General features: G+C 40.0%; 1 protein-coding gene across 1 annotated transcript; it reads left to right on the forward strand.

The window, feature by feature from the left end:
• The first annotated feature begins 224 nt into the window (after positions 1-224).
• On the forward strand, positions 225-27172 carry EIF2S2 (eukaryotic translation initiation factor 2 subunit beta). Its single transcript, XM_020806506.3, has 9 exons — positions 225-455; positions 3287-3467; positions 7666-7769; positions 10314-10446; positions 12888-12988; positions 15643-15791; positions 20872-20928; positions 25395-25480; positions 26715-27172. Exons 1-9 carry the CDS (start codon positions 441-443, stop codon positions 26888-26890), a joined length of 1002 nt encoding a protein of 333 aa, XP_020662165.3. The 5' UTR covers positions 225-440; the 3' UTR covers positions 26891-27172.
• The last annotated feature ends 380 nt before the right edge of the window (positions 27173-27552 follow it).

The raw sequence follows: 27552 nt of genomic DNA on the forward strand, positions 1-27552 counted from the left end.
TCCTCCTCCTTATTACGAATCAAATGAGGGGAGCAAGGTGTGATGCCCCTCACGCCCACGGCCCCTTAACGCGCGCCCAAGTCCACTTCCCCTATGACCTCAAAAGCCAACGTCCCCATCCCCAAGCGACGCATGTTTCAACCAGAAATTGCCGAACGCCACTGCGCCTGCGTCGTAACTGGACTACGATTCCCAAAGGCCCCCGGGAAGCTTACGGCGCATGCGTTCATCCGGGATAGCCAGGCCGCCTTCTTTCTCTATCCCTTCTGCTGATGCAAGAGCTGAGCGCGGCAGCGAGGGCAGGAGCGGCTGGTGGACCCGCTCACGCGACCGACTGACTCCCTGACTGACGGGCTTCCCGGGTGGTGTTGCGGCAGCTGTTCACGCGGGCGACGGGCCTTTCGGAGATCCTGTGTTGAAGGCCGAGGAGAGTCGCCGCCATGTCGGGGGACGAGGTGAGGGCAGAAGCCCACCAGGAGGGCCTCTGGCGGCGCGAGGGTAGGGCTGTGGCCGCCGCCATGTGAGGAGCCCGGCTTGCGGCCTGCCCCACTCCCTTGCTCTGAGACCGGCTAGGCTGGCCTCCTTCGGGCCCCGTCGGGTTCCAGGGCTTCGGCGGGGGCGTCTTCATTCTCTCCCGGACCGGAGAGGTTTTAGGGAACGGCGCTTGTTTGTCCTTGAGCGAGCAAGTAGCTCTCCCTCCCTCTCTTCGGTCCTCATTTCCCTCCGTTGTCTTATACAGGCTCACGGTAGGAGGGAAGACTTTACCATCCCTTCACACGTTTCTGGTTCTCAGACCCGATTTGTTTGTTAGAGAACCACTGGGTCATTTTATGTCGGTTCTTTTTTTTTTTTAAATCAATGAGTCTCCGGCTAAATCTGAAGTGGGAAGGCGAAAAATAAGGTTGCAAACAAAGTGTATCGTTGCTTGCAACCTCATTTAAAAGCATTTATCTAAGCAGCATAGTTCCCCCCCCCCTTTTTTTTTTCGTGAGAGCTGCTGCTGTGGATCCGAGTGGAGTGCCTGTTGGATGAGTTTGCCACTGCCTAATGTGTGGCTTCCAATCTTTAGATGATTATGACTTCCACCTTTATTGGGGTGGCCTGGGATCTGCCTGTGTGTAATTTATGTTCACTGTAAGTGCTGAGGCATACAAGCAAAATATTCCAGACTGTGTAAAATGACTTGCTAGCTTGTTTTGGATTTCTCTTGTTCCTCTGCTTGTTGCTCAGGACTTGAAGACCTTACACTAGTTTCATCACTCTTGCACTAAGATAACTTTATTATTGTGGCATTCAGATATACTGTATTTCAGTCTCAGTTTGTAGATTGACTCCATGCATCCTTTTGGGAGTCATGGGTTTTATTAAAATCATATATTTGGGTTTTTTGGTAGAAGGAATCAGTTTTAAAAACTGTCTCAGTGGCACCGTACTGTTTGTGACCCAGAAATTTATTGTTTATATCATTTTCCCTAGTGTAACGGTCAGCATTATGTTTGGGGTGATGAGAGCTATATTCTGGTTGGCATCAGATTATGGGAGATGGATTTATGCCATTGAGAGTTTTACATGCACAAGATTTGAATAACTAATATGTGAGGCTAGAAGAAACTGGAGAAGATATTAAAACTCCACTCCTGTGTACAAATGAGATTTCCACTCAAGATTACCACATATTAAGAGACTTTTCTGGCTTCTTGATTCTAAACCACTGCTCAGGTGTACTGTCATAGTTAGAAAGGATAGAAATATGCTGTTTGGATACTATTTACTATTGTGGCAGATATGGTTTGCATAGTATGTGATCCTGTGGTCCACGTGTGCCAACCACTGACCTTACTTAAAATACTTTTCTAAGCTGAGAGCTGTCTGTGTTTTTAATCCATTAGAATTTGTTGTAACATGTTATTGCATACTCCTAAGTTTAAAATTAGTAGTTAGTTTTATGCTGTCAAGTTGGAACTGACTTATATAGGTCTTTCAAGGCAATTGAGACATTTAAGGAGTGGTTATACCAGTTCCACTCCTCCAGTGAGTTTCCATGGCCAGGTGGGAATTCATACTGTGGTCTCCAGAGTCCTAGTTTATCACTCTGCACCACAGTGGGAACCCTAAGATTAAAATGGATAGCCTTAATATAGTATGGTGGAATTCTCTGTACAGTTAAGAATCATCTGGGTATTAACTGTTCATTTGCCAAATTGTTTCTCATCTTGTATTTTTTTAAAAACTCTTGAAGGTAAATGAATGAGCCATGTACTATTGTATGCACCCCCTAGTCCTATTTTGTACCTGAAGAATCCTTTGTTTCTTTATGATTGACACAGTATTTTTAAAGATGTGCAAAAAGATGTACACTATGTAGAACCAACAAGAATTACATGCTTTTTGAAATGAGTGTATTCAGTAATGTTGAATTGTTTGATTGCCTGTGTCTACTATGAAATCACACATGTAGTTTGTCCTGTATCAGGCCTATATGCTTCCCACTGATGCTAGAACTGATCTAGGGTATTTTTGTCTTTATGAATTGTACTCATTTGCATTTCATAGGCTACTGCACTTTTCAGGAAACATTAGCTGGCATGTCTCAGTTCCTGAGAAGTCCAGTTTAACCAGCTGATGTAATGAGGTACTCTTGTGTTGTTCATCTGAGATGTACAAAACACTGGTTAAATTGTCATTGTATGGTGGGTACTAAGAGATAAAACGTACACAATCATGAACTTTATATTAAATATTGTCTGCTTTTGAAAACATCTTGTATGTCTAAAACTAAAAGTGATTTCACTCACTTTAACTTATTCTCTAAGTAAGTGTGCAAAGAAATGCTTCCTTGATCTGCAGTTACAGATTACTGATTTTAAAAAAGTCTGATCTTTGGAAGTGGAGCTTTTAAAAACTGTGTTCAACTCTGACAGGAGACATTGGTTGCAGGTATTTCATTTCTTGTTGCTTTTTCCCCCAAATGAAAAATGGCTATGTTTAAGAAAATTACACCTTCAAATGATATTTATTTCCTTTAAAATAAATCCTTGGAAACCACAATCATATAGCTTGTGGAATCTGTAGTGTATTTCTTCCCTCAAATTACAAAAGTCCTTTATCCCACTCTGTATATTAAGTGTTCAAATGAATCCTGATTAACTCAATAGCTGAAGTTGAAAATCTTAATTTCAATGGAACATTGTTTGTCTGATGTGTAGTAGACAACCTTAAAGCTGTTTTAAATCTTTAAAAATTGTTATAGAGTTGCTATAAACGAAAATACTGTTGTTTCTTGCAGATGATTTTTGACCCTACTATGAGCAAAAAGAAGAGGAAGAAAAGAAAGCCTTTTATGCTTGATGAAGAAGGAGGAGATACACAGGCTGAAGAAACACAGCTATCAGAAACAAAGGAAGTGGAGCCAGAACCAGTGGAAGACAAAGATACAGAAGCTGATGAAGAGGACAGTAGAAAAAAAGGTAAAATGGTATATGCCAATTCAAAACCATAGTGAAAATCCTGTTGCACAAGTTATATCTGCAAAGGAGTAAACTTCTTCTTCCATCCTGTGGCTTTCATACTATGAAACTGATTACTTATGAGTCAGATACACTGTGGGACAAGGGAAGTCTTTATTACTTAAAATAAACCTTCCTCCATATATACTCATGATGTCATCACCCTTCTGCAGGCATAATTTACACAAAGAATTTTGGCCTATGCCAAATTAAGTTGTTTTCTTCAAATGAAATATTATATTTGAGAGGAGACATGATATTTGGATAGTGGTTTTGTTGCTTTTCAACCACTATGGTAGACCTGCGTAAGTCACTCTCCCCTTGTTGCTCAGGAAGTTTACAGAAAAACTGGCTAGTTAACACTGTTTCCTGCCACAAAATCTGTGGAGAGATGATATTAAAGTTATAAGTAAAACATCATCTGTTTGTGTCCCAGTCATGAATCGAATTGGACTCATGCAAATCAGCTGGAATCAGTGCTGTTGAAGCCCAACTAATGCAACTTCAGTGGCCTATTTGATACATATATTAGTATGTGGCCTTTGAGCTACAGTATAATTAGTTTATGCATTGATATATATTGCATTCTTTTCCTCAAATTAAATTACGTTGAGTGAAAAGGAGACAAATATTTCCTGCCCCCAGATTTGCGGTCTGAAAAAGCGTCATGAAAGAGGGATGGTGGTATATGAGGAAAGGAAGTGATTTCAGGCAGAGGTTCTTATGTTATGATTGCCATATCATGTCCAGATTTAAGGCAGCTGCAGTGCACTAGTATGCTGAATGTTGACCATCTAAAAGAGAAAAGGCTCAAAGAGAGGAAGCAATAATCACTGATCTATCACCCAGATGTAATTGTGATCTTATTTCCTAATTCTCAGTCTTAGTGCAATGGGTGGTAAGTGACAGTTGGAAGGTAAAATGTAATGGTATTGATAGAGTTGGGACTTAAACTTGGTTGTCCATGTTGGTGTTTATAAATGGCTGAGGAAGCAGATGGGAAGCAGAACCACCACCTTCCTTCCTGAGAAGTCAGTCCCGGGGGGTGGGTGGGATTTTCATATTTTAAAGACTGCTTGTATAAGCTTACAACTTTTTGAGTGCCATAGCTTGCAAAGGTGCTTGGGAGCTCCAATACTGCAGCAAGACGGTTTTCTTCAGTAGAGAAAAGTTGCAGAAATGGCAGGGAGGTGACAGGGCTGCTCAGCCTTCTGCTGTTTGAAGCTTTCTCTCTTTTCTTTTTTGTCGTTGTTGTTTAGTTGTTAAGTCATTTCCGACTCTTCGTGACCCCATGGACCAGAGCATGCCAGGCCGTCCTGTCTTCCACTGCCTCCTGGAGTTTGGTCAAATTCATGTTGGTAGCTTCGATGACACTGTCCAACCATCTTGTCCTCTGTCCTACCCTTCTCCTCTTGCCCTCATACTTTCCCAACATCCGGGGCTTTTCCAGGGAGTCTTCTCTTCTCATGAGATGGCCAAAGTATTGGAGCCTCAGCTTCAGGTCCTGCCCTTCCAGTGAGCACTCAAGATTGATTTCCTTCAAAATGGATAGGTTTGTTCTCTTTGCAGTCCAGGGGACTCTCAAGAGTCTCCTCCATCACCACAATTCAAAAGCATCAATTCTTCGGTGGTCAGCCTTATTTATGGTCCAGCTCTCACTACCATACATCGCTATTGGAAAAACCATAGCTTTGACTATGCGGACCTTTGTCAGCATGGTGATGTCTCTGCTTTTTAAGATACTGTCTAGATATGTCATGGCTTTCCTCCCCAGAAGCAGGCGTCTTTTAATTTCGTGGCTGCTGTCACCATGTGCAGTGATCATGGAGCCCAAGAAAATAAAATATGTCCCTGCCTCCATATCTTCCCCTTATATTTGTTAGGAGATGATAGGGCCAGTGGCCATGATCTTAGTTTTTTGATGTTGAGCTTCAGACCATTTTTGGTGCTCTCCTCTTTTATCCTCATTAAGAGATTCCTTAATTCCTCCTCACTTTCTGCCATCAGAGTGTTATCATCTGCATATCTGAAGCTCTTGATATCTCTTCTGGCAATCTGAATTCTGGCTTGGGATTCCTCCAGTCCAGCCTTTCGCATTATGTATTCTGCATATAAGTTAAAAAAGCAGGGAGCCTTGTCGTATTCCCTTCCCAATTTTGAACCAATCAGTTGTTCCATATCCATTTGGTTCCTGTCCCACATATAGATTTCTCTGGAGGCACATAAGGTGGTCAGGCACTCCCATTTCTTTAAGAACTTGCCATAGTTTGCTGTGGTCTACACAAAGGCTTTTGCGTAGTCAATAAAGCAGAAGTAGATGTTTTTCTGTAACTCTCTGGCTTTCTCCATAATCCAGCGCATTTTAGCAATTTGGTCTCTAATTCTTCTGCCCCTTTGAAATCCAGCTTGTACTTCTGGGAGTTCTTGGCCCACATACTGCTGAAGCCTACCTTGTAGGATTTTGAGCATAACCTTGCTAGTGTGTGAAATGAGTGCAATTGTACGGTAGTTGGAGCATTCTTTGGCACTGCCTTTCTTTGGGATTGGGATGTAGAGTGATCTTTTCCAATCCTCTGGCCACTGCTGAGTTTTCCAAACTTGCTGGCATATTGACTGTAGCAACCACACTATCTGGGTTGTCTGGGACATACAGATATTTCTGGTATGTTTCCTCTGTGTATTCTTGCCACCTCTTGATATCTTCTGCTTCTGTGAGGTCCCTACCATTTTTGTCCTTTATCATGTCCATCTTTGCACAAAATGTTCCTTGAATATCTCCAATTTTCTTGAACAGATCTTATGTTTTTCCCTGTCTATTATTTTACTCTATATCTTTGCATTGTTCATTTAAGAAGGGCCTCCCTATCTCCCTTGCATGTTGTTTCCCTTCTCTTCTCTGCTATTTGTAAGGCCTTGTTGAACAGCCACTTTGCTTTCTTGCATTTCCTTTTCTTTGAGTTGGTTTTGTTGCTGCCTCATGTACAGTGTTACGAGCCTCCATCCATAGTTCTTCAGGCACTCTGTCCCCCAAATCTAGTTCCTTAAATCTGTTCTTCAGTTCCATTGTGTATTCGTAAGGGATTTGGTTTAGATTATACTTGACTAGCCCAATGGTGTTTCCTACTTTCTTCAGTTTAAGCTTGAGTTTTGCTATAAGAAGCTGGTGATCAGAGCCACAATCAGCTCCAGATCTTGTTTTTGCTGACTGTATAGAGCTTCTCCATCTTTGGCTGCAGAGAACATAATCTATCTGATTTCAGTATTGCCCATCTGTAGAGTTGCCTCTTGTGTTGTTGGAAAAGAGTGTTTGTGATGACCAGCTTGTTCTCTTGACAAAACTCTATAAGCTTTCCTCCTGCTTCGTTTTGAACTCCAAGGCCAAACTTACCTGTTGTTCCTTTTATCTCTTGACTCCCTACTTTAGCATTCTAGTCCTCTATAATGAGTGTGTCAGTTCTAGAAGGTGTTGTAAGTCTTCATAGAATTGGTCAATTTCAGCCTCTTCAGCATTGGTGGTTGGTGCATAAATTTGGATTACTGTGATGTTGAAACGTCTGCCTTAGATTCGTATTGTATCACACTTTTCCTTTAGTGTGATACAAAACGAAAGTACTCTTAGTTTTTCTTTCTGTTCCGTTATGGCTGTTAAAGCAGTTGTGAAATATGCTAAAACACAACTTCCTGGGATATTATATGCCTCAAATACAGTGTTTTATGTTTAAACTGGGAGCTACTTGTTTTCGTAGCTTGATCATGCTATAGCTGGCACACTCTGATTCTTAGCTAAGCTGCAGGTGTTTGGCAACCTTTTATTCTTCAGGCCTTTTGGAGTGTTATCCTCCATTAGCTCAAGTCAGCATAGGCAGTGTCAAATATTATGGGAGTTGTAGTCCAAAGCAATTGTTTTTCAGGTGGACTTTTACATGTGTTCTGGTATTCAGATTGGTTGACTTTATGATAGTTTAGTTAAAATAGTGCATTGTCTTCAGAAATGATTCTTGGATGGGGAAAAGGTCATCAGAATCAGCACTAAATGCTGAGACATTGCTATAATTCTGCTCAGTACTGGACTTTGATTCTCCAGATATTTTCTTTTCAGTCTTGTAAAACAATTGATAATCTTTATACTGCTTTATAATATATTGCCTTTTAATTTCAGATGCATCAAATGACTTAGATGATTTGACTTTCTTCAATCAAAAGAAAAAGAAAAAGAAAACAAAAAAGATATTTGATATAGATGAAGCAGAAGAGGGCATAAAGGTCAGTGGGTAGAGGATTAAAATATGAGCTTTCTGATCAAAAATACTCTAACTTGACATTTTAATTTGGTTTTAATTTTGCCTCTTTTTCATAGATGTCTATAATTTTAAATTGTGCAACTTTATTCAGGTATGAATAAAGAAAGAAAGAGTTTAAATTTTGCCTGCTTTTCTGGAAATTGATATTTTCTTCATGTAGTAGATGATCTGTGGTGGACTTTGACATTTAAACTGGAAGAATCACTGGTCTTGCAAGTTTCCAGTCTTAATCAGCTAGGAGAGAAGTGATTTGAAATAGTGTAACAGAACACTGGGTGATCTAAATGCGCTCGTAATATCTAGATTAGACTACTGTAACACGCTCTACGTGGGGCTCCCTTTGAAGCTGATGCGGAAACTTCAGGTGGTGCAGAATGTGGCGGCCAGACTCCTTACTGGAGTGAGAAAATACCAACATATCTCTCCTATTCTGGCCATGCTGCACTGGCTGCCCATCCGTTTCCGCATTGACTTCAAAGTTTTAATGCTTGCCTATAAGGCCCTAAACGGTTTAGGACCCCGATACTTGGCAGAACGCCTGCTCCCACCTAGATCTACTCGGATCACCTGCACGAGCCAGGAGGTGAGGCTGAGGAGCCTAACGCCGAGGGAGGCCCGGAAGGAAAGGACACGAAACCAGGCCTTCTCGGTTGTGGCTCCTCACCTCTGGAATAACCTTCCTCCGGTTATTCGTGCGGCCCCTATGCTGGGCACTTTTAAGAGTCAACTAAAAATATGATTGTATGTTCAGGCCTTCCCTCCTGTCAATATTTAATTCTTTATTTTTTCTTTCATTTATTATTTGTTTTATTATTGTATGTGTTATGGACTGTTTGTAAAATTCTTATGTTTTATCGTATACACCTTATTGGAAGCCGCCCAGAGTGGTCGACCAGGCCAGGTGGGCTGAATATAAATAAAATAAATAAAATAAAATAAATAAAATAGTTGTTTCCACAAATGTTCTTGAATTGCAAAGGAACTACAGTATAGACTTTAAAGAAAAACAAACTTTAATATACTGTACAGTATTTGAAATTATTCACATCCATTTCCTTGTATATGTTATTTTTGAATGGTAATGTTTTTGTTTTCTTTTATGTATTTATGATATGCTGTAAGCCGCCCAGAGTGCTAAAATATACCAGATAGGCGGGATATTAAATTGAAGGTCACTTTCATTGTTACATGGAAATGCCATATGAATTTTTTTCACAGCCTTTTATGTTTAAACTGGGAACCAGTTGTTTCCAAGTCTTCTATTAGGGCAAGTCAGCATAGGCAATGTCAGATACTGCCTATGCATGTGCCTAAAAGGGGGGGGGGGGAGAAGCCTTCAGTCTTGGCACCATCAATCAAGTAAAATGAAGTTGTTTAAATCATAAATATTTAGTAGTGCATACATAGTGTTTTTGTTCTATGAACATGCATTACTATGTCATTAAAAGAAAGTCTACTCTGGAAACTTCTGTTTCAGTTTTGGTTAATTGCAGGTGAACACATCACTTGAAGTTATTTAAACTGTCAGTCATAGCTTGATGTCCATTAACCACAATTAAGCTTAGCAAAGGCAGATTTGATTTAAATAATTTTTTTAAAAATTAACTGATTATTTAAATTAATTACATTTTTTAAAGAAAAATCATTGATTTTTATCCACCCTGAGCTTAAGCATAGGTAGGGCTCAGAAGACAGTCTGAAGTGGAAGCTTTTGAATGCATCCTTATAGCCATGCTGGTGGAGGAGTGGAGATTGCACAAATACTGAGGGAAGCATGGGTTGGTTTTTTAATCCTAAACAGTAGTACTATACGGCCGAACCTAATAGGAGATGAACACTGCTTTCACTCTGCAAATACAGGAACTTCCTCAGCCACGTTGTTTTCCAAGTGTGCACTTGAAAGATGTCTACCAAGCACAGCTTAAAACTGGCCTTTAAAAAATGTCTGTTCTATACCTTTTGGTAGTCCTTGATTTTGGAAACTGTTGCTCTGACAAGGAGTAAACTGATTTTATTTCTTTATTAGTGTAAATATGTGAGGATTTTGCTTATTCTTCAAAAGCATCTGTTCCATTTTCACCTTACTGCAGTTGCCATGAGCTGTGCTGTTTATTGTACAGCAACAGCAAATATGTATTCATATTTTTGTATTTGACCAGTTGAGGCAATTAGATCAACTGAAGATAGTCACAAATGAGCAGTAGATAGCTGCCCTAAACATTCTGTTGCTGGGTAGAAAGTGAAGCATTCTGATATTTGCATATTAGTTTAAAAATGAGGTAATATTCTTTGTGTAAAGATACTTAAAAGCAATCCTATGCATATGTATTTAGTAAGTGTGATTGCACTGTTAAATACGTAACGAGGAAGATTTTAGAATTCCTTTTACCAAGGATAAGGTTAGTTTAGTTGTCATGACCATTATAATTGATGCATATTTTACAACTGCTTTACAACCACTGATACATATTTGTATCAAATATATGGTTAATGTATTCTTGTAAAGGACCTGAAAATTGAAGGTGATGCACAAGAACCAGTGGAACCAGAAGATGATCTTGATATCATGCTTGGGAAGAAGAAGAAAAAGAAGACTGTGAAGTTTCCTGATGAGGATGAAGTGTTGGATAAAGATGAAGGTAACTTAAATTATGTTGCTTTTTTCGTTGTGTGTATAAGGTTTTGAACAATACGTTCATAAGTTATATTTGCAAGGAATTGCATTGGACAAAGGAAAAGCTTTCAGTTTTGTAGCTGCTTATTAGAGAAGTGCATGAAATGTCCCTTTCATGTTTGTCTTCCTTTGGGTTCTTTCAGGGTTGCATGTCTCTTTGTTTTCATACATTATGTGTACCCGTCTCTTTTTTTAAGCATGAAAAGGACCAGTTCTTTTGAATTATTTACTTCTGTTCCCCTCTTCCCCATTCATGTTCTGTCTGTCATTTGTCCCAAAGTCCCAAAGAACCCTTTACAAACTGATAGATAGATAGATAGATAGATAGATAGATAGATAGATAGATAGATAGATAGATAGATAGATAGATAAGCAATAGAGAAGAATCAGTCTACTTTAAAATTAAACAACAGTACATGAGATTTTTTTTAAAAAAACATCAAAATATGCACCTTTCATAGAGTAAATACACAGGAAATACATAGGAAATAATGTAAGAAGATCAATATAACAGGGAAAGAACCCACACATACACACGGGAGGAAAAAAATAGCAAGGTAAAAAAAAAGCACAAAACACTCCACAGTCCTTTCTCTCCAGAACTGAGAAAAACAAGCAAGCAAATAAGGGCAAAAAGTTAAAGCCCCCACAACCAGAATGACTAGAACTTAGGGAGAATTATCTCCCCTCTACCATTGATGTTTTTTCTTCTGAGTTCTGTAGCTAGGTAGGCACAGGCAGGACAGAACAGTATAAGGTGGAGGACACAAAGAGCTAGTACACAGATTCCTAGAAAATTGCCTTAAACAAAGCACCCCCTTCACTAGGTTGAAAACAATCAAGACCATTTTACAGGTTCAAAATTCTCGTTTTCCCATTCTGCTGCTGACAGCAACTCTTGCTATCCTTTTGGATGAACAAATATCCTGGGCAATTTCACAGAGTTGAAAGAAATCATGAAGGATTTTTCTCTTGTGTTGTGACTGTATTACTGACAAATGATACTTGTTAAGTAAAGCAGCTCAGCATAGACCATTTGGTTTGAGATCAGTAGGATTTGAATTGTCAGTTAAATCATGGAATATAAGATGACCAAAACATGGATCAAAATAACCACAAATCTAAACCAGGAGTTTCATTGTCTCTGCTTTTTCAGGAAATCCTGGGAAACATATAGTTGGGGGAGGTGTTAAAACTGGTTTGAGATCCCTAGGCTACCCTGGATTAATTCCCAGGGTTTTGAAAGAAAGTTGAGTATATGTGTGCCCCTCCATTTCCCTCTTGTTTAAAAACTAAAGTGATTTATGATGCAGCTGGAACTAAGGGTTCATATGACTTAAATGGGTATAAATCATATTTGCTATGCTGCTTTCACCTTGCATTTTGTACAATTGGGTAAGCTATTTCATCTTCTAGAATAGATGTATCTTGGGATTCCAAAGCTGTCATGTGGAGGAGGAGATGTACTGTAGTTTTTGGTTGAATTTTCCATTTCTGGAACTTCTTGTTCATAAATGTAATTAATAGCACAGTAAAGCTAATTAATTTCATAGTTGTGATTAACTTACTTTAATTAAGTGACTGTATATGTCCCATACTGGATGTAATTATTTTAAACAATGGGTAATTAAACCCAAATATGCACATAATCAAAACAGGCTAGATTGGGTTCCTATTCATTTAGAATTTTATAAGATACTCTCATTCAGATGGAACAGAGGGACTCAACCTCTCTGTTTAGATAGGCTTTAAAACATATGAAAGCAGTGTCAGGGGAAAGTTGTGCTTTTGTTTCCAGTTTTAGCTGTAGAACCTGCAGCATTGTATCACTGTAGATGATCCGTCACTTCTTAGGAACCTCTTTCCTGCAGTAGTAAAGGCTACTGTAGTGAGACCTGGCTCAAAAAAGCTCAGGTGAATATAGAATGTTGTGGGTGCCTACTGCTATCTTTCAACTGATTCATAGTTTTCTTTCCATTTGGTATTTCTAAATGATAATTACACTTTACTCACTGAAATCCTGTTGAGCAGATCTGTACCCCTGCAAATTGATGGTGTCAAAATCTGTGGGCTTTATCCTTACTTTAAAGGTTCCTATTTCCATCACATTCAGTCGGGTTCCAAGGTACTCTAGGGATCCCCTTTGTCTTGGGGAAGCCTTTGTTGGCAGCATCATGATGGGGGTGGAGCCTTTAATATCAGAAAATTTCCTTTCTCTGGATCAGGACTGACAATAGCTATTTTCAGATATTAAGGCACCATCCCCATCCTGAGGCCCTTAAAGGCTTATCCAGGGAAAAAGAGATTTCTAGGGAGCTTTAGAATTTTACCAGTTGAAATCAGTAAAGTCTTATTCTGAGGGAGGCGGGAAGGAATAATAATTAAGTGGTATTTCTTACTTTACAGCACTGGAGGATGAAGATAGCAAAAAAGATGATGGGATCTCTTTTAGCTCTCAGTCAGGACCTGCATGGGCAGGCTCGGAGAGGGACTACACATATGATGAGGTAAATTATTTCTGTGCTTCTTAACTAGTCCTGCTATTAGTTTAACTTTGAAGAGCACATTAATTTTAAGTGAGCCAAACATGTTTCACATTTACAGAAGGTCTGGAGCATATAGTTAAACATGAGGTGAAATCACACAAAGGAGAAAATAGAATATTTGTCTCTGGTGCTTATTCTAGACCAGGGGTCTCAAACGTGCGGCCCGGGGGCCATTGGCGGCCCGCTGGTTGATAGTTTGTGGCCCCCGCCTTGCCTCCCCCTGCCCCTGAAGCACCCATGCATCCTCTGCTGTCAAGAGTCAAAAAAAGCCTCACTTCACTCACCGGCTCTCTCCCAAGGCAGCACCTCTTGCACCCTCCTTCCGGAACTGCAGCCTGCCAGCCCGCCTGCCTGTCTGCCAGCTGGCAGGCTGCAGTTCCGGATGGAGGGTGCCAGAGGCGCTGTCTTGGGGGAGAGCCGGCGAGTGCCCTCCCCAACCCGCTAGGCGGTCACTGGTGCTCCCTCCCTTCTCTGCTGCTGCTGCTAGTGGTGGTAGTGAAGAAGGAGCCGGAGGAAGTTGTGGCTGGCGACGAGGACTCATGCGCCCTTCCTCCTCCTTCTCGGAGCCCCAGCCGGGCTAAGGAAACTCCTGGGCGGCTTCCTCTGGCTCTTGCTCCGCTTGGCAGAAAATCTGATGCGGCCCAGCCTCATCCAGACTCTGCCTCCAGCGGCCCCCAGGTAAATTGAGTTTGAGAACCCTGTTCTAGACATTTATGAGTTGTACAGTCACATATATTTTCTAGAATTGTTTTCTCCTAAGGTGATCCTTAGTGTGAGTAGACTTTATATTATAATTTATCTGTTATTAGTTTATTATATAATAATTCCAGGAATAAAATTTCTGCTTTGTTGAAAGCAGATTGCACATCCTTTTATCTTTAACACAGAGCAGTGTAAAAAGGGCAGACATTGAAGAGTATAGAGAACCAAATAGTCTGTTAAACTAAAATGACTATTCAAATAACCATTCATCTTCAGGAAGGGATGGACGAGGAAGCTCCTTGTTTTAACTTGTGCAAAACTCAATACCTTTAATAAGGTACCATATTTTTCTGTATATAAGACACTACTTTTTCCTAAAATCATTACACTAAAAGTTGAGAGGCATCTTTTACACTGAAGTAAGCTGAGAACACGAAGAAAACAAAATGGCCTGTGCCTTGCCGCTGTGAACAGGCTTCCTCCAATCAGGAGGCTTAGCTTCCTACAGTCATGAGCGCTAAGGAACTGACGTCAGCTGATGCTGAACAAACCAATTGGAACACACCTCATTGGAGGTGGAGCCTGTAGGCTTAAATTCAACAGGAACGACTAATGTCTGAGCTTTCTGAGCCCAGAGACTGAATCCTCAAAGCTAAATTTTCTTAATTTTGGGGTTAGAAAATTGTGTGTGTGTGGTGTCTTATAAATGGAAAAATACAGTACTTGTTATAGGTCAGTAATCAGTAACTGCAAAAAAGAGAATGCTAACTTACTGGAAGTGCAGATTGAGACATGTTGAACAGACTGTAGCAGATGTCAAATTACAGTGGTGCCTTGCTTGACGACGATAATGTGTTCCGTTAAAATTGCTGTTAAGCAAAATCGTCGTCAAGCGAAATTGAAAAACCCATTGAAATGCATTGAAAACCGCTCAGTGCGTTCCAATGGGCAAAATACCTCATCGTGCAGTGAAGATCCTCCATAGGCGGCCATTTTCTGGTACCTGTATTGCGAGGAATCCGTCCTTAACACAGCGGGGAGCCATTTTGCACAGCGGGGAGCCATTTTGAAACCTGTCGATCAGCTGTTTTTAGATCGTTGTAATGCGAAGAATCGGTTCCCGAAGCAGGGAACCGATCGTCGTAAAGCGATTTTTGCCCATAGGAACATTGTTTTGCGATCGCAATAGCGATCGCAAAAAACTGTCGTAAAGCGGATGCGTCGTTTAACAAGGTAATCATTAAGCGAGGCACCACCGTACCATATAAGGTTTTGATTCATCTCTTATATCCTTTCAGTTTTCATCCAGTAAACATAGTGCAGATTGTATTGTTGCAGTTCTTGATTGTTGGTTGATGTCAAGAGAGGACTAGATCTCTGCTATAGATTACTGTTGTGGGCTGTTACTGCTTTTGTTTTTCATAACTTCTGTCCTGACTTTTTTTCCATCCAATAAATTTTTCTGGGATCTATGGAAAAGGCAATGATATTACATTAGTTGGTAATATTTAAGATTTTAAGTATTTTTCTCCAGTGGATTACAAATACTTCTGTTGATCATCTTCCCATTCTGTGGTCCATATGGTCAGTGTATGGAGGGGATCGTAAGTGTAATTCTGGCCCTTTCTTCTTCCCTTGACATGTTAGATGGAATTTGAAATTGGACTGTTTGTTCCTATATCTGTGCACATAATCAGCAACTCTAATACAGCTATATTCTCCTCTATATATAGAGAGAGTGAACCAAAGCATTCCAGAACCATTTACAGAGCAGTACAGCTCCTTCTCTTCCCCCCGCCCCCAATCTTGTCATGTTAATTTACTGAGATTAATTCAGATCACTGGAAATGTTTTGCTTTTCCTAAACAAGAAGTATAGTAATGTAACAGTCTATTTTTCTTTTGTGTTTACAGTTGCTGAATCGTGTATTTAACATTATGCGGGAAAAAAATCCAGATATGGTAGCTGGTGAAAAAAGAAAGTTTGTCATGAAACCACCCCAAGTTGTAAGAGTAGGAACCAAGAAAACATCATTTGTGAACTTCACAGATATCTGTAAACTGTAAGTCTGGCTGTGCTGTGAGTTGTGGATAAAGTGGAAAGTAAGGCAAGAGTGCATACCAAGGTTTCTCAGTTGTACACTGTGATTAGTCATACACTGTTAAGTTTTGTGGATTGGAAAATGTATCTGTAAAATATTTCTGTAGTTTACTCCCCAAGAAATGTTTGAAAAATGGCACTTCACAGTGCAGTCAACTGTGCACTTTTTGTGTCCAGTTCTAGTGAATTCATTGTGTTGTATGTGCTCTTGTGGAATCCCTGTTCTGTTCTGCAGGAGAAATTCCTATAGACATCGTAGCCTGTGTTTGAAGAATGGTATCTGAACCAGCAGCAGATATTCATTACTTGTATCTGCCCTTTCCCAAATATGTTTACAGTTCTCTTCTGCCCTCTTTGTCAAATTCCTGAAGGTCAAGAGTGATGGTGTCAGCACACAGAGGCTGAAACTCTGTTGGTCACCTCTGCATGCCCAGTGGAAAAGGCATAATATCAGTAATGGCAAATCAGTGCTGATTAAAGTTATCTTTTGACAATTTTGGGGTGCACAATACTTGACTATGAGTCATGTGCATTTTGAAATCCCTGAAGGAATTTGCAACTGCTGCTTCCATTCTGGTTGTGCAGGCAGAGTAGCGTAACAGAATTTCAGCCATAAGGAAGTTAGGATGGAGTTTATGGTTTACTTAGCTTATGCCCTCACAAATTTGGCTGATTGGCTTAATGTGACCAGTGGTTGTTGGAGAGAAACCAGTAAAGGATGTACAAGCAAAAGATTATAAATAGAATCTTGTTGCTTTATAGACTGTTCTCCAAGCAATACAGTATCATGTTTACAAAGCGCCTACAAAGAGGTTTCCATACCTCCTTATTTGTTTTATTTATTCCTGTGCTGCCTTTCTCCTGGGGTAGGAACCAAAGGTGGCTCGTAAGTAATTTTGAAAACACAGGTGCGCTAGAAACACAATCTAACATTTGAGAACAGGTATTTAAAAGACCAGGTTAAGAGCACTTTAAAAACACATATGAAAAAGCTGTAAAACTGGTGGCATAACTCCTTTATCTGGTGTATTTTGAATTGGTTAAAAACCTGCTTAAGAAAGGCCCTTAAAGCCTGCCACGGGAAGAATAAAAGGAGGGGGGCAACCTGACTTTCCAGGGGAGAGCATTTCACAAATTGGGAGTAGCCAGTGAGAAAGGCCTCTTGTGTTCTCACCAGACATGCTTGTTAGGGCAGCAAGACGATATCTCTTGAAAGTCAGGAAGGCTCATACATGGATGTATAGTCCAGATAGTCTGGCCTGAAGTGATGTAGGACCTTTATCTGGATTCCGTTTCAGTTTCTTCACTTTCCTTCAATCATGACATCAGACACTGGTTTAGGATATCTTTATTCATATCAGAGTGTTGCACAATACAAATCCCCCTGCACAGCTGGATGTAACGAGGGGCTGAACTATCCACTCACGTGTCCACTGCTGCCACCGGTGGCTTCACTCTCCCTTCCAACTAAAGTAAAATCTGTCACTACCTTCATATCTTCCCCTTCTGTTTGCCAGGAGGTGATGGGACCAGTGGCCATGATCTTCGTTTTCTTGATGTTCAGCTTCAGACCATATTTTACGCTCTCTTCTTTCACCCTCATTAAGAGGTTCTTTAATTCCTCCTCACTTTCTGCCATCAAAGTGGTATCATTTGCATATTTGAGATTATTGATATTTCTTCTGACAATCTTAATTCTGGTTTGGGATTCATACAGTCCAGCCTTTCACATGATGTATTTTGCATATAAGTTAAATAAGCAGGGAGAGAATATACAGCCTTGTCGTACTCCTTTCCCAATTTTGAACCAATCAGTTGTTCCATATCCAGTTCTAACTGTTGCTTCCTGTCCCACATATAGGTTTCTCAGGAGATGGATAAGGTGGTCAGGCACACCCATTTCTTTAAGGACTTGCCATAGTTTGCTGTGGTCCGCAGAGTCAAAGGCTTTTGCATAGTCTATGATGCAGAAGTAGATGTTTTTCTGGAACTCTCTGGCACTCTCCATAATCCAGCGCATGTTAGCAATTTGGTCTCTAGTTCCTCTGCCCCTTCGGAATCCCACATGTACTTCTGGGAGTTCTTGGTCCACATATTGCTGAAGCCTACCTTGTAGGATTTTGAGCATAACCTTGCTAGCGTGTGAAATGAGTGCAGTTGTACGGTAGTTGGAGCATTCTTTGGTACGGCCCTTCATATTCATTACAAAACTTTATTTTTCTCATTTCACTTCTTGTCCCACCTTGCCCTTTTTTGGGATTGGGATGTAAAGTGATCTTTTCCAATTCTATGGTCACTGCTGAGTTTTCCAAAGTTGCTGGCATATTGACTGTAGCACCTTAACAGCGTCATCTTTTAAGATTTTAAATAGTTCATCTGGAATGTCATCAGCTCCACTGGCCCTGTTTTTAGCCATGCTTTCTAAGGCCCACTTGCCTTCACTCTCCAGGATGTCTGGCTCAAGGTCAGCAATCACACTATATCTGGGTTGTCCGGGACATCCAGATCTTTCGGGTATAAGTCCTCTGTGTATTCTTGCCACCTCTTCTTAATGTCTTCTTCTTCTGTTAGGTCCCTACCAATTTTGGCCTTTATCATGTTCATCTTTGGACAAAATGTTCCTTTAAGAGCTCCAATTTTCTTGAACAGATCTCAGATTTTTCCCTTTCTATTATTTTCTTCTGTTTCTTTGCACTGTTCATTTAAGAAGGCCCTCTTTTCTCTCCTCGCTACTCTTTGGAAGTCTGCATTCCATTTTCTGTGACTTTCTCTATCTCCCTGTCTTGCATTTTGTTTCCCTTCTCTTTTCTGCTATTTGTAAGGCCTCGCTGGACAGCCACTTTGCTTGCTTGCATTTCCTTTTCTTTAGGGTGGTTTTTGTTGCTGCCTCCTGTACAATATTACGAGCCTCCATCCATAGTTCTTCAGGCACTCTGTCCACCAAATCTAGTTCCTTAAATCTGTTCTTCAGTTCCACTGTGTATTCATAAGGGATTTTTTTAGTTTATACCTGATTTGATTTAGTTTATACCTTCTTCAGGGATTTGGTTCAGTTTATACCTTTTTCACTTTAAACTTGAGTTTTGCCCCAAGAAGCTGGTGATCAGAGCCACAGTCAGTTCCATTTCTTGTTTTTGCTGACTGTATAGAGCTTCTCCATCTTTGGCTTCAGAGAACATAATCAATCTGATTTTGGTATTGCCCATCTGGTGATGTCCATGTGTAGAGTCATCTCTTGTGTTGTTGGAAAAAAGTGTTTGTGATGATCAGCTTGTTCTCTTGACAAAACTATTAACTTTTGTGCTGCTTCATTTTGAACACCAAGGCCAAACTTACCTGTTGTTCCTTTTATCTCTTGAATCCCTACTTTAGCATTCCAGTCCCATATAATGAGAAGAATATCTTTCTTTGGTGTCCATTCTAGAAGGTGTTGTAAGTCTTCATAGAATTGGTCAATTTCAGCCTCTTCAGCATTGGTGGCTGGTGCATAAACTTGGACTACTGTGATGTTGAAATGTCTGCCTTGGATTCGTATTGAAATCATTCTACCACTTTTGAGATTGTATTCCAGTACAGCTTTTCCCACTCTTTTGTTGACTATGAGGGCTACTCCATTTCCTCTACGGGATTCTTGCCCACAATAGTAGATATGATAATCGTCTGAATTGAATTTGCCCATTCCCATCCATTTTTGTTCACTTGCACCCAGGATGTCAATGTTTCTTCTTGACATCTTCTCTTTGACCACATGAAACTTACCAAGGTTCATAGATCTTACATTCCAGTTTCGTATGCAGTATTTTTCTTTGCAGCATCAAACTTTCCTTTCACTTCCAGGCATGTCTTCAGCTGAGCGTCCTTTTGGCTTTGGCCCAGCCACTTCATTAGTTCTGGAGCTACTTGTACTTCTCATCCACTCTTCCTCAGTAGCATGTTGGACGCCTTCTGGCCTGAGGGTTTTATCTTCCAGCGTCATATCTTTTAGCCTTTTGTTTTTGTTTATGGAGTTTTCTTGGCAAAGATACTGGCGTGGCTTGGCAGTTTCTGCTCCCGGTGGATCGTGTTTAGTCAGAATTCTCCACTATGACCTGTCCGTCTTGGGTGTCCCTGCATGGCATAGGCCATAGCTTCTCTGAATTACTCAAGCCTGTTCGCCACTACAAGGCAGCAATCTGTGAAGGGCTAAACCTCAGGTAACCTCTTCCAAAGGTTTTATGTATAGGAAGAGAAGTGACCTCTGGGACTCTCATACTAGTGCCCGGGCTGTTTGTTGAACAAGGTGCCCCTAGCAGAAAAGACTAGAGTCAATATAAAACAATGCCTGCAAGACCCATCACAGAAAGACAGCAAAGAAGAATTTATGGCTGATGGTACCAAACTTTGCCTTTTGTTACTTGTGGTAGTGGCTCTCTTTGCCTGTGTTGTACTGAGAGCTGTCTGTGTGGTTTAGTTACTGCTACTATGAGATTTCTCTCTCTCTCTCTCTCTCTCTCTCTCTCTCTCTCTCTCTCACACACACACACACACACACACACACACACACTTTTCCTTATGAAGCCTAGCAAATATCTATAAATTGAAACATTGTAGCTTTTTATTACCATTGTAGTTACCATTGATGTTAGGGCTGTTTTTCATGTTATCATAGTACACTGCTGAGAGAAATTGAATCAGGTGTTCATATTGATTCCACTGAGCTGACTTTTCTTTTCTAGTGTTGGGTTTATAAGCCCCTTCTTTAATTCTTTTCATTTGTTTCCAATGTCTTGTCCCCCTTAGTTACCTTCAAAAGGAATCTATGAACAATCTTTGTTTAAAGGTTGGTCTTGTAGCTACTGCATGTATGCTGGGTGTTACTCACAGATTAAATACCTGTCTGCCCTTTTTGCTGAATGAGGTAATTTTGGTGATATGAGAATACTGAGCACCTGAACAGTTGTGCAGTGAGCTTGAGCCTGTGATACCTGCTTTAAGTAGAAAATGTAGATACGAATATATATATGTAATGCTAATTAGGTAAACCAAACTCTTCTATTTTTTAGATTGCATCGTCAACCAAAGCACCTCCTGGCTTTTTTGCTTGCAGAATTGGGTACAAGGTGAGCACCTTAACATCACTTGGCAGAGTGTAATATAGAATGAATTTGCTCCACGGTTTTCTGAATATACAGTGGTGCCCTGCATGACGACAACCCAGCAGAATGATGAAATCGCATGACGATAACTTCTTTGCGATTGCTATAGCGATGGCAAAATGATGTTTCCTATGGGGGATTTTCGCTGGACGTTGATTAGGTCCTTGCTTCGCGAACCGTTTGTTCGCAAAACGACGATTTTTCCGGCTCCGCAAAATGGCTACCCTGTGTTTTCTGGACCCATGCTTCGCAGGGCAGCCATTTTAACAGCTGATTGGTGCTCGGAAAATGGCTTCCCCTACGGGTGATCTTCACTGGACGACAAGGTAATTTCCCCATTGGAACACATTAAATGGGTTTCAGTGCATTCCAATGGGGAATTGTTTTTTGCATGACGATTTCGCTTCACGGCAATTTTCCTGGAACTGATTATCGTCGTCATGCGGGGCACCACTGTAGTTTATGAATGTTTTAAAAACAATCAAATAAATTTGAGCAGCTAACATTTTTCATACTTGGTGGTGGGGGATAAGAGATGCAATTGGATTCATTATTGCACTGGCAGTCACAACAGAACTTTCTCCTCTTGCTCCTTCATCGCCCCTGCCCTGATAAAACCATTTTCTTAGGGATTTCTAGACCTTTAGACCTGGTTGAAGAGTGCACAGAGGCTGAAATGTGGAGAGCGTATTAACCCTGCCGGGTTCTATTGTTCCATCTTTAGACATCCAGCATTGGATCCTGCCCTTAGATTTTTTTAAAAAAAATAGTGTTCCTCAACTTTTTAAAATGAGCTTTATCTCTGCTGAAAGTATTTATTTATTTTCTAAAAATTAATTTTACCCCACTTTTCTCCTTAAAAGGACCCAAACTGCTTGAGTTCCTGTCTATGCATATTTAGATTTGAAATTCATGTATCTAATTATATGTTGTGATCTTATTGTATATAAGCAGAATCAGCAGTGAAATGTGTCACCCTAGACTACCTTCTCTTTGGTGTGTCCATTAACATTATTTAGTGGCTTGAAAGGAATTTTTTCATGATTTTTCTTGGTGGCATGGTGTTGTTGTAGGGAAGCTGATTGTCCGTGTTGTGCTGAAGAGACTCTAGGTGCTTGCAGACAGAGTCTATCCAGAAGCATAGTGTGGATTTTGAGTTAATAGATCCACCACTGACATGGTATTTTTCCTCAGACAGTTGCAGGAGAAATGTAGGGAACAACGACAGCCACGCTTTGTGGCCTTCATATATCTCACAAAGGCCTTTGATCTGGTTAGCAGGGATGGCCTTTTTAAAATACTTCCTAAGATTGGATGTCCACTTCGTGTCCTTAACATCATCAGGTCCTTTCATGAGGGAATGAAGGGCACTGTAGTTTTTGATGGCTCAACATCAGATCCCTTTGATATCCGAAGCAGAGTGAAATAGGGCTGTGTCCTCGTGCCAACCCTTTTTGAGATCTTTTTTGCTGTCATGCTGAAGCAGGCCTTTGGAACTGCAACAGAAAGTGTCTGTCTCCGGACTAGATCAGTTGGAAAGCTCTTTATTCTCTCTAGATTGAGAGCGAAGACCAAATTCCGACTGAAATGCATGTGGGACCTCTTCACTGATGGTTCAGCTGTTGTTGCCCATTCTGCTTAAGACCTCCAATAACTCATGAGTTGTTTTAGCAAGACCTGCCAAGACTTTGGATTAACAATCCGCCTGAAGAAAACACAAGTCATGGGCCAGGGCATGGACTCACTTCCCTCTGTTACCATCTCCACACAAGAATTGGAGGAGGTTCATGACTTTGTGTACCTTGGCTAAGTGATCCCTGACACTCACTCCCTAGATGTTGAGCTGGATAAATGCATTAGCAAAGCAGCTACCATGTTCTCTAGACTCACAAAGAGAGTATGGCTTAGTTAGAAGCTGAAGACATATATTAAGATCCAGGTCTATAGAGCCTGTGTCATGAGTACACTCTTGTACTGCAGTGAGTCCTGGACCCTTTGTGCACGACAGGAGAGGAAGCTGAACACGTTCCATATGCGTTGTCTCTGACACATTTTTGGTATCACCTGGCAGGACAAATTTCCAAATACAGTAGTCCTAGAACGAAATGGAATTTTTTGAATGTATACATTATTGAAACAGCTACGATGACTTGGGCATGTTGTGAGAATGGCTGACGGTCCGATTCCAAAAGATCTCCTGTGTGGAGAATTAGTGCAGGGAAAGCACCCCAGAGAGAGCACAGCTGCGATACAAGGATATCTGCAAGCGGGATCTGAAGGCCTTATTTATATTTATTTTATTTATTTATTTTATTTCTGTCCCGCCTATCTGGTCATACTAGACCACTCTAGGCGGCTTACAATAAAAAAGCAACAATATAATTTTAAAAACGTTACAGCTAACAGAGATAGAAATCAAAGAAAGATATATAGAGAAAAATCGTCAGGAGTTTTCTGTTGGGAAGGCCTGCTTATACATCAGCGTTTTTAGTTGTTTTTTAAAAATGCCCAGCGAGGGAGCTTAGTAATGGATCTCAACAGATGGGAAAACTTGACATCTGAGCGTTCAGCCTGGAGACAGGTGGTGCATCATGGCCTCTCCCATTTTGAAGAAGAACTTGTCCAGCAGGCGGAGGCAAAAGCAGTCCCGAAACCAGCAAAATCAGAGGAGCTGGACAGGGGACAGATTGTATTTGTCTTTAGTGTGGAAGGGATTCTCACTCTCGTATTGGCCTTTTCAGCCACACTAGACACTGTTCCAAGTCCTCTATTAGAGCATGCTACCATAGTCTCTTGAGACTGAAGGATGCTAATCTAATCTAAGGTGGTGGTTAACTTCTGTTGAATCACTTATGCAGTTAAGTTTGTCAGTGTATTAAGAAACAAGTCATTAGAACACGGGGCTTGTGGATATATCTGGATTCTGGATTTGGCCTGAGAGGTACTCTGGAACATAATTTGCATAATTTAACCTTTTGAATTTAATTTAACAGTTTGAAAAGTATTAGGAAGTCTCAGCTGAGACTCCAAATCAACCTCAGTTCCAGTATTTACTTCTAATACTTACAGCAAACTACCTTTCTTTATTTGTTTTATTTGTCACATTTTCTTCAGTGAAAGGGCATATGCTCTCCTCCAACCCACTTTGTTTTCACAATAACGTGGTGGGTAGATCAAGTTTAAATAGAGTGATTGGCTCAATGTCATTTGCAGTGCTGCTCTAAGTTATGTTCTTGGTACAGTTTCACTAGCAGGCAGCATAGTAATTAATTCTGCTATAGCAGGGTTGCAAACAACTCCTTCAGCCCAGGCTACAGTATGGGAATAACAGTACAGTAGTGGAGAACGCTGCAAGCTTGTCATAAGCCACAATCTTGACTTACCACCATCTGCAGTGGAATATCCTTGGGGAGTAATTCTTTCTCATTTTGCAGCCTATTCTGTCTCTGCTATTGGAATGAGAACTGTTTTAGTGAAATTTCCAATAATAGCTTCTAATGTTACACACTAAATAAGGCCTGACTAAGAAAGAACAGGAATTCTTTTTTGCTGGTGCCTTTTGAGGTGGAATGTGTGGATTTGGATACCTTGGTGCTCCATCATAGCTGAATTTAAAAGGTGGATTTCCCTATTGATTTGTTTTTTAACAAATAACTTTAGGTCTTATTTCTTTCTGTGAATAAGAAAATGACCTGTGTGAAATGAAATGCAAATGTTTCCTGTACTTCGTACTTCTTACTTCAGTATCTCTGCTTTTATTTTGTTTGTGTCTTTGTGTGTGAGAGAGGGGGGTTATTTTTGTCTGTTAAACAGAAGAGTGGAGAACATAGTAATATCTGTGTGCTTTTTTCCTATCCACTTCCTATTCATATCAGGAAAGAAGGGAAAATTGCCACTCAACTGATCCATTTTCATTGAACCATAACTTCTTGTAGGATTCACAATCTATTTTGCCTCCCTTGTTTTCATTTATTATTTATGTGTTTATTTAAAATATTTTTACCCCACCTTTCTCCTTGAAAGGACTCAAGGTGGGTCTGTAGTGTTCAGTGACAACTGTATATGTGAAATTCCCACTGTGTTTTGTGCCCCTCTGAGCATGTCAAACCTCACTGAGATATTTTGAGGTTCCCTCCTTATTTTGTTTTTTAAATAGTAATTCTATAACCCTCTGGGTTCCCCTGAGTAAACTGATGCCACTGTCTTAGGGTTAAGTTGACTTGTTTTGCATATAAAACTGTCAGCACTGTGGGATTTTCATCCTTTGTAAGTAGTAATAATGTTTGTAGTCTCCACATAAATGGAGATCTACAGTGATGCCTCACATTTTTTATGCTGACCATTAGGGAATTTTGCAGCCTCATTGAATTATTTATAGTTTTTATGCTTCTTACTCAATTTTAAATTACAACATTCTTCTTTCAAATCAGTGGTTCAATAGATGGTAACAACCAGCTCGTAATCAAAGGAAGATTCCAGCAAAAACAGATAGAAAATGTCTTGAGGAGATATATCAGTGAGTATATTCTACATTTGCAGCATTTTACTCTCATTTTTCAGTGTTTTTAGCCTCACTGTTGTTCTGTTTCAGGTTGGTTTATTTTAATTATAGGAACATTTAAACATGGCAAGCATAGATTGCTACTTAGCTTATGCACCAATGATTCTGTACTATATAAGCCTGATATTTCCTAAAAGATTATTTAAAATGTATTTCATCTCTTCTGAGAAACATCCAGGATGGGTAACAGTTATAAAACACAACTATAAACCATAAATGTAGTAGGAAAAAAGAATAACTGTTAACACCTTAATAATAGCTTACACTTTCATTGAAATTGTCTGAAACAGTCAAAGACAAGCAGTATTTCTTCTGTTTAGGCATCTAGAAGGTCATTCCACTACTGCAGCTCCATAAGTGAAAAGGCTAGATCTTAATGTTGGGGAGATTGGCACCGAGCAAGAACTTTGCTAGTCTCTGTGTTTGGGTAAATAAGTATAGGAAAAGGTTGTCCTTTGATATCTTCACTATCGACTGAAAAGTACTTTATTCTGCATTGCATTTGAATGCCTTTGATTGTTCCTATGTCTTCTCATCTAAAGTATTTAATGATTTTATTTTTATATATATTAGAACAATTTATTCAGTGGCAGAGTACATGCTTTCTGTGTGAAAAGTTCCAGGTCCAGTTTTGGGTATCGCCATTTAAAAAAACTGGTGATTACAAAGACTGTTGCCTCTGTAGTTGTGACAGCCAACTGATAGTCCAGTATTATCCGGCTCAGAGCCAGGTCTCAACTTTTTCCCTCATGAACTTGCCTGATCATTCTGTTCAGTTCAGTCTATAATAGCTAGTTCATTGTAGTAAGTAGTTAAGGTAGGCTTGCTACATGTCTTCTCTTCATGCTGCTTAAGGCTCAATGATATGTCAGCAAAATGTATATTATTAGATAATTGTTAAGCACTCATTGGGAGTTATCTTTGGACTATATTGGGACAGGTAGACATTTGCTTTGCTGTGGAAAAACTGTTGTGGCAAAATGCCTTATTTACTACTTTGTAACACTGCCATTGTTGCCTAAGAACAAGATTTAAAACAAGATCATTCAGTTTGTAGATGCCTTTTGAAATTACATTGCCTAGATACATTTAAGTGTTAACTATAATTTCTATATGACTGAATATGTGTCATTTCTGTTAATATTAAAATCTCTTGATGCTAATACAGTATATTTAATTGTTCCCCCAGAGGAATACGTCACCTGTCACACATGTCGGTCACCAGACACAATCTTGCAGAAGGACACCAGATTATATTTTTTGCAGTGTGAGACCTGCCATTCGCGCTGCTCTGTCGCCAGCATCAAAACTGGTTTCCAGGCTGTCACAGGCAAGAGAGCGCAGCTCCGTGCCAAAGCTAACTAGTTGGTTGGCCGACACTGGATTTTTGAAAAGTGATTTTGGCACAAGTGGCTGGACAGGCTTAAAACCTGAATGGATTTCCAGTGTATTAAAAACAAGATTGTAAAAGCTCCTTGGCTTTGGGTTGGTCTGTGAAATTCTTGCAAGATACAGATCCTCAAGCTGTTGACATTTGCTAACAGAATATTATACCAGCTGTCATATGTGATGAGAGAGAGGAGGTGCTTTTTAATCTGTTCATATTTCTGTATAATGCAAGAAAAATTAAAGTTATTATAACAGTGACTCTTTCATTTGAATTCTTTGGGTTTTTCCATTAAACATTTGCTGTGATAACAATACTTGATGGAAGTATCATGGCTGATTCCAAATAATCAGATGTGTTAGAAAAACATGTTCTTTTTGAATAAGTATATTAGAAGAGCAAATGAAAAAATAATGAATGAAATGGAATAACAAAACTATTCTGCCTCATAGAAACAGTTACTTTCATTCATATGACTATTTGCATAAACTAAACCTTAATTACATGGGCCAATTCCACAGATAGTAATGCTGATATGTAGATTATCTTGGTTTGATTTACTGCCCTTCATCACAATTCCTTCATGTTCTGGTCCCCATTCTCTTTCTGTATGCTGGGATTGTCCAGTGTAGTTTAGATT

The sequence above is a fragment of the Pogona vitticeps genome, chromosome 4 (assembly GCF_051106095.1).
Source record: "Pogona vitticeps strain Pit_001003342236 chromosome 4, PviZW2.1, whole genome shotgun sequence".
Lineage (NCBI taxonomy): Eukaryota > Metazoa > Chordata > Lepidosauria > Squamata > Agamidae > Pogona > Pogona vitticeps.

Coding starts and splice junctions, on each gene's coding strand:
- EIF2S2 (XM_020806506.3), top strand. Junction 12,989..15,642: donor GGGACTACACATATGATGAG/GTAAATTATTTC, acceptor TTGTGTTTACAG/TTGCTGAATCGTGTATTTAA. Junction 15,792..20,871: donor TTCACAGATATCTGTAAACT/GTAAGTCTGGCT, acceptor TCTATTTTTTAG/ATTGCATCGTCAACCAAAGC.